General features: G+C 41.4%; 2 protein-coding genes across 7 annotated transcripts in view; one reads left to right on the top strand and one right to left on the bottom strand.

Moving 5' to 3' along the window:
• LOC125033907 (ankyrin-3-like) overlaps positions 1-6,637 on the bottom strand; it is a 29,137-nt gene extending 22,500 nt beyond the window's left edge. For all 6 annotated transcript variants that reach the window (XR_007115640.1, XR_007115638.1, XR_007115641.1 and 3 more), the window contains exons 1-2: positions 6,528-6,637; positions 6,058-6,380 (exon numbers count right to left, since the gene is read on the bottom strand). Coding sequence is in view for 2 of the 6 variants with exons in the window: in XM_047625485.1 (XP_047481441.1) it covers positions 6,058-6,380; positions 6,528-6,624 (420 nt within the window). In the remaining 4 variants the exon portion in view is untranslated. The remainder of the gene's footprint in view (positions 1-6,057; positions 6,381-6,527) is intronic.
• A 353-nt stretch (positions 6,638-6,990) lies between these two features.
• The window catches only part of LOC125034068 (protein naked cuticle homolog 1-like), an 11,245-nt gene continuing 10,227 nt past the window's right edge, over positions 6,991-8,008 (top strand). Inside the window, exons 1-2 of the mRNA XM_047625710.1 lie at positions 6,991-7,011; positions 7,324-7,470. Coding sequence (XP_047481666.1) covers positions 6,991-7,011; positions 7,324-7,470 — 168 coding nt within the window. The remainder of the gene's footprint in view (positions 7,012-7,323; positions 7,471-8,008) is intronic.

The following is an 8,008-nucleotide window of genomic DNA, read 5'->3' on the forward strand; positions in this document are numbered from 1 at the left end:
CAATTCAACTCCCAGACTTAATTAAATTGACGCAGATTCATCATTTGAAAGTAAAAATGACTATCCCTGTTGGCCGGAATACCTGTAAAGAAGTAATCTTTATTAGGGAATTGAGGGCAATGGAGGAGAGTGAAAAAATTCTTTGAAGATATGAAAAACAAAAGCAAAGTGGATATGAACTGCATGACCAAGAGAGACGGGAATGTGCAACAAAAACTGGATTGTGCTTTTTCATTTTTGCTTCGATAAAATTCCTGAGTGAGTCACAGTTGGATATGAACATGTCCAAGTGCGACCTTATAATAAAAAACCTATGCACAATAACAGTTGCCCAAAAAATTGGACACCACTCATTTTGATGTAATGATAAAGATGCAAATAAATTTACTTGTGGTAAATGTGCTGGAGCTCGTGACACCACTGAATGTACTGTGAACACTGTCAAGTGTGCTAACTGTGGAGGTCCCCATCAATCTGGCTCTACCGAGTACAGTATCTTAAAGGAGACTGAAATATGAGCATACATGAGAGGGTAGGATGTTAGTTACCGTGAAACCAAGAGGAAACCTGAAGGTTTGACCATCAAACCCAATACTTGCTAACAACACTTCCACTGCAAACAGCATCAGTCAAAATCTAGCGGCTAAGGACAAAGAAATTGTTGATTTTGAAATCACACTCTGGATCACACCTTCTCATCCAGGCGGCTCCTGCTTGGACTCCTCCAGGTTTTTGGTCTGTTTCCCTGGCAGTGAGATGCAAGACATGGAGGATCCTCCCTCCAAAAGTACCCATGGGAGGCCACTGGGAAGCGAGGGAGAGGAGGACATACCTCCTTCCCAGAAAAAGAAAAGCAAAACCGGCAGACAAGGCACTTCCAAACTCCATAAAATGTAATCTTCGCATCAACCATTATACAATGGAAATGTCGAATTCTTAGAACAAAAATAAATATCCTAAGATTATTAGCCTCATCTCCTGCTCTCGATTGGTTGATTATTTAAAATTATCTGCCGCGTCAACAGCTAAAGTCATTAGCGGCGAACACCTTGTTAGACTGAGATAATTAAATATTTAAAACGTTAAAAATCCATCAATAAATGTCATAAATAACAATTAATATTATATTAAAAATCGAAGCATAAACATTATGCTCTAAATGTCTAAAAAACTATTGCATAAACATTATGAATAACTAAATTTTATTGAAAATATTAGTGTCCCTAAGGAAACTAATAAGACCTTCTATGTCACAGTCCTCCCCCAATCCATTTTTCAGTGTATATGGGGGAGACAAGTACCTTCCTCTTTGGTCTGAGAATGTTGCACATCTTTCCATTACATGTGCGACCGTTAATGGCTCTTTGCATCCCCCACAGCGTGCTTCACTTTTAGCCATCATCGGCCCATGAGTCAGTCTTGTGTGCCCGATTATCAGCCTTGTTAATACAACTTCTACTTGTCGGTTGGGATGGATGCAGGTCAACCAACTGCCAAGGTCATCTCTAATCTCGCAGGTTCTTTCTAGAGGTATGCCTCCATTGTTCCCTCCATTTATCACGAAGACAACTCCTGATGCTGGGTTTCAAGTCAGTGTGTGGGAGAGGAAAACGAGCATCACCGGGCTGAGTGGCAGCTGCCTTGGCCTTCTGATCAGCTCGTTCATTCCCACTGTAATTTAATGGAATAAAATGTTTTGACTTTGACTTTGACTTTGATACCAACATGTGCTGGCACCCAACACAGAGTTATCTTTTTAAATGCTGACATCAGTGCATGCCAATCTTGAATCTCCATCACCACTGGATGTGATGAGTTTAAGCTCTTGATTGCTTGCAGGGCACTACGAGAGTCACAATATATTACAAAGGAATCTCTAGTCATCTTGACTGCTGCAAGGATGGCATGTAACTCTTCAGTGAAAATCGAGGCTGATTGAGAAAGACTGCCAGATGCAGTCTTCCTTCTGCTCACTGCTGCAAAGCCCGCACCATTTTCAGATTTCGAACCATCTGTATATATTGCATATGATCCTTGGTACTTAGAAGTGTGTTGAAGAAATATCTCTCTGACTTCTGCTTCGGATCTCTCCCCTATCCCGATTCCAACCAGATCCAGCTCGACTTGATTAGTCCAAGGGGGGAATTGGGAAGTTCCAACAGCTAGAACCTTTGTGAGATTTAAATTGAGATCTTCCACAAGATTCCTGATTCTCCTACCATAGGATCGGCTATCCACAAGGGGGTTGAAAACCAATCTGGATGTAGGATATCCCGGAATCCTTTGTAGTCTCGTGTAGTAAATCAGGTTCATGTAGTCCCTGTGTAATGAAAGAGGTGGTTCTCCACTCTCAGCATACAGGGACTCCACAGGTGAAGACCTGAAAGCCCCTATGCAGATTCTCTGAGCTTCATTATGAACCGAGTCCAACATCCGGAGAACAGTGGGAGTTGCAGATGAATAAGCCTCACATCCATAGTCAAGTTTACTACGAATAAGCGCTCAGTAAAGCCGCAGAAGCGTTGTGCGGTCTGCACCCCAAGATAGGTGTGAAAGAACCCGCAAAATACTAAGCGCTTTTGTAGCTTACACGTTTTAACTGTTTAATGTGAGGCACCAATGTAAGCCTTAAGTCAAAAATTAGACCCAAGTACTTTACCTCTTGGACAAAATGCAGTGGGTTTGTTCCTAAATAGAGGGAAGGATGGAACTTTCCCCGTTTGTGGAAATGCATAGCTATGGTCTTGCTTGGAGAAAATTTGAACCCATGGTATGTTGCCTATTGCACAACCTGATTTATTGCAGTCTGCATGTGCCCTTGCACATCCTGTAAGCTTCCTCCTGAGCAGTAAAGTGTAAAGTCATCCACATACAGACTACATGAGACAGCACTTGGAACGACCTTTACGATGTCATTTATAGCAATGGCAAACAGGGCTACACTTAAGACACTCCCTTGTGGGACCCCTTCCAGCTGGTCTTCCAGGTTAGAGAAGCTGTTTCCCACCCTCACTCTAAATTTCCTGTCAGCAAGGAAGCTTTGTATAAAGGTAGGCAATGCTCCTCTTAAACCAATGCCATACAGCTTCATGAGTATTCCATGCTTCCAACTAGTATCATAAGCCTTTTCAAGGTCAAAGAAGACTGCTAACATATGACGTCGCTGTGTGAAGGAATTCTGTATAGCAGTTTCCATCCTTACAAGTGCATCTGTGGTCGATCTCAGTTTTCTAAACCCATATTGATATGGGGTCAGTACGTTTTCCTTTTCTAGCAGCCATGTCAACCGGAAGTTTACCATTTTCTCCATCAACTTGCAGATGCAGCTGGAAAGAGAAATTGGTCTATAATTCCCTGGTATAGAAGCATCCTTGCCAGGTTTAGGGACAGGAATGATTATAGCTTCTTTCCATGTGGATTGCACTGTGCCCTCCCTATAGATCCTATTGAATAGATCCAACAGAAACGTTTGGGAACTCTCCGGTAAGTGAGATATCATTTGGTATGGAATATCGTCATTTCATTTCCTGGGGCAGTCTTGCGGCAGAGCTGCAAAGCCGAGTCCATCTCCTTGCGGAAAAATGGCAAGTTCTGCTGCAGTGCTACTGAAGAACGACACTGTGTGCGGTTCCTGTTCAGCCCGAAGAGTGGATAATCGGGCAGTGTAAGATGCTCCAGAGGAGATCTCTGCAATGAATTTTGCAAGCTCATTTGCAACATCTGTTTTGTCTATCAGGATTATACCATCTATTTTCAGAGCAGGTGGTGATATGGATGTGCTCTTTCCAGAGAATCTGCCCTTGCCATCCGATAGAACTCAACATTCTGAGACACTTTTCTTTCATTGCATTTCCTTCGTAAACCATTAATGAGGGTAGGAGAGATGTAAAACTTGTATATTCCAGGCGCTTCATGATGCGAGAGAAAATGAAGCCGAAGTGAGAAAGCAACGAAATATTTGAAACGTATCAGTTTGTGGGAAATCAAATGAGCCAGTGGGAGATGTGCTTTGATGTAGCGTGACGATGAACACGAGCGACTAGTCCCTCCCCAATCCCTTGCTCGCTGTTTTTGAAGGGGGGGCTTGGGAGATAGGGACTGAGGTCCATTGTAGGGGATCACCACTGTTTTGGTCCTCACCCCTCACCTCAACTAATTTTGCATGGTCTTTTCTTTTCCGTTTCTTCATCCCCTTGTTCTGTACACTTGTTGTTGTTGTTGATTACCTATGTTTTGCCATCATCACCACAATATTCCCTTAACAACGTTATACTATACTTCATCAGCTTCCTCTCTCTTCCCCTTTCACTATCTTACTATGCTCTAGTACTGTTCGACCTTTATTTTTACCCTAATTATTAACTCATTCCTATTATATTTTACCATAGAGTCATTTGATTTTTGATGTCATGTATTTCCTTACCTGGGGTCTTTGCCCCCAAGCCTCATGCGATCGCTATATTTTGAATACTCCATTAGTGACCTTAGATGTTGACGCAGCAAAATATTTTCAATAAATAAATAGCTACACATTTATAAGAACCAATAAGACCTGTAACAGATAATCACAGAACAAAAGAAGCTGGCCCTAAGGGCAATCACTCGGAAATCAGTGTTAGACAAATATATACAAACTGCCATATCTTTTTCGTAATTTTTTAAAATGTTCGTAGTTTTCTTTGATTTCTTCAGAAAACGGGTATGCGAACCTAGCGCCGTGAGCTATACGGTACCACGGTATTACGGATGGAAAACCAAGCGCCGTGGACTTTGGGAGACAGACAAGTGGATAATTTCGCTATGCACTAATGTTGTTGCCAAGAAGATAATATGCAAACCACTTAAATTATTACAGTTAATTATGCTACTAATAATAAAGTATTAAAAACAAGCCAACTCTCATGAAGCCGTCTCATTTAATAGCACATATGTTTTGGGTAAATGGCACAAATTATTGCATTAACACCACGAATAACTGGATTAATAGCAGGCCTATATACTAGTACAGGAAGTGCTGTAAAGTGGGAGACCTAGGAAGTCGTGGCTTTGGTAGATCGACCAAAACTCGAGAGAGGAGCTAGAGATGAGCAGAGGGCCTGCCTGGCGGCTCGTAATAAGGGACCCCCGTGGCTGGAAGCGAAGGGTAGATGCGGCCATGCTTCTTTGATCGTGTGTGTGCGCGTGTTTACATATATGCATACATATAGATACACATATATACACATATACATATCTGTGTTTATATATCACACAGATAGATATAGATATAGATATCTACACACCCATCCACACATACACACACACACACACACACACACACACACACACACACACACACACACACACACACACATTCGTATGTGTGTATATATATATATATATATATATATATATATATATTGATGAACATCCCGACATCCCACTTCAGTCACATCCACCCAGATCTCCGGATCTCAACCCAAATCAACCCAAAAACGTGTGGACAGCCATGTCATAATACATGCATCAAGACCACACTTGTGATCGTGTCGCAGTCGTGAAAAATACCTTGCAAGCATAGGAACGGCCATGGCGTGCGTTGACAGCTGTTAGTGGCGTCTATGTCTCGATGCTTGAACTGTTTTGGCAGCAGGGTGGGGACAAAATATTAAACTTGAATATGTTACCTGTACCTTATTTTCCTTGTTTTGATCTTAATGAAATATGTCAAGAGTCATTATGTAATATAATAACAATCAGCCGTCTGATTAGCACCTGTCTGGCAATACCTAACACCTGCCTCCTCTCGTATCATCACGATTGACCCAACGTAAAAAAAAAAAAAAAAAAAAAAAAAAAATACATATAAGAAAGCTTATTGATTAGTGACAAAGTATTATACCATATTATAAATTACCTGCGGATTTATAGCCTCTTAAATAGTGATTTATCAAAAGTAGTTAGTAAATCAGGGGTACCAACAGTTTACTAGCGTTAACAACTATATTAAAAATAATCGTTGTATGTGTCAGAATGGTTAGGATAATTTTCAAACGATAGTTTTCTGTGTAGCTGTACCTGTGCAAGTGCTTCTGGTGAACGTTGCTTTTCCCAACGCCGGTTGAGGGTCTGTTGATCATGGCGTTTGAGGAACTCCACCACCTTCTTGTGCCCCTCGTCCTTTGCGTACTGGAGAGGCGTCTGGCCTGAATGATCCTTTAAAGAAGAGTCAAGCCCTTGTCGATGCAGCCATTCGACAGCGCCCAAGTTTCCGTACTCGGCCGCCAGGTGGAGCGCCGACTTCCTTTCGCGAGTGACTGAAAGGATGTCACACGTGGGCGTCAGCGCCTCCATCGAGGACACGTGGCCGCCCATACTCGCCAGGTGGACCGCCGTCATGCCTGCGGAAGGGAAAGGGTAGTTCATGATGGGAGTGTCTCGTCTACAGTATATTCTATGCTCTAGAATGTCCATTAGCATTTAAAGACAGAAATATGGGCAGTTCCATCTCGAGGCAGACACTGTGAGCTCCTCCTGACTGGCTTCACCTTCTTTGGTCCTTGCATCACCCTTTGCGCCTCCGCCAAGCAGGACCTTGATGACCTCTGCGTGCCCGCCCCAGGACGCCAAGTGGAGCGGCGTCATGCCTGAAGCAGGGAGAGAGATTGATGGGACTGCTCACTAAAAGATTACTATTCTCAACAGTAAAAGGGCTAATATTCTTAAAGAATCTTTCTTCATTTCCTATATCTGGTGAGATCACGTCAAGACACCTATGTAGATCCAGTTAATAGCTTTAAAATGCCCCTAGAATGTTCAATTCGCTCGGCTACATTTAAAAGTTTTAGGGTTTTGATGTATTTATACTTCTGACATTTCGTGTTACCGCCACCAGCTTGGCGAACGATATCAAGTCTACGTGGTTTGTACGCCACTAACTGGCGTAACTTAATGGCTTGGGCAATGGCGTTATGAAGATTGCGGGTATGGTCTTGGGGGAAGTCTCTGCCCATGGCTGCTCAGACATTCTCAGTGAGACTGAGATCTGGCGATTTGGGTGGATGTGGCACAGCGTAATCTAAAGGTGTTGTCGAAATCACGCCTTCACGACACTGCTCATTCTTAAACCCAGTTAGCTGTAAGGGGTGTTGCCACTGAGTATCAAATGGTTTTCATTGGCTCAGGATATTCATACTCTTCATGCAAGTTTCCTATCTGACTTTCACGTAGCACATTGATTCATACTTCTGAATGACATTTACTTGATCTTCTTCCTCCGTCGTGCCTCTAGGGTGTCCACTTCTGGCCTTGACACGAAAGGATCCAGTTGCTTTGTGTCTCTAGGTCTACAATCGTGTATCTGGTTCTACAGAGGCACGGCTGGCTTCGAAATACCTAACCTTCTTGATATTTCAGCTCTTGATGGTCCCTCAGAGTGAAGTTATGACGCAACAAATGGTCTATCAGATCTCCATTGCTAATATTGCCATGGTACGAGGGCCATGCCATATCAACTCCGAAACACTATTCGAACACATTATGAAGCTCCAACTGCTCTGAGCTTTGAAACCCACATGCACCGCCCCTTCCGTATCGACTTCTAGAGTTCGTATCAGTTTCAACTTCTCCAGAGTAAAGATATTTGTTTTGTGATTGTACATATATATAAATATGATTAAATAAATAGATAAATATATATACATGTATATATAATATATATATATATATATTCATATATAAATATACAAATATATATACAAATATATATATTCATATACAAATATATATCTACATATATATACATATACATATATATAACACACAAACACACACATACACACACACACACACACACACACACACACACACACACACATATATATATATGTGTGTGTGTGTTTATATATATATACAAATATATATATATATATATATATATATATATATATATACTATATATATACATATATACATATACATATATATATATACCTACATATATATACATACATACATATACATATATATA

Source organism: Penaeus chinensis, chromosome 17, assembly GCF_019202785.1.
Source record: "Penaeus chinensis breed Huanghai No. 1 chromosome 17, ASM1920278v2, whole genome shotgun sequence".
Taxonomy (NCBI): domain Eukaryota; kingdom Metazoa; phylum Arthropoda; class Malacostraca; order Decapoda; family Penaeidae; genus Penaeus; species Penaeus chinensis.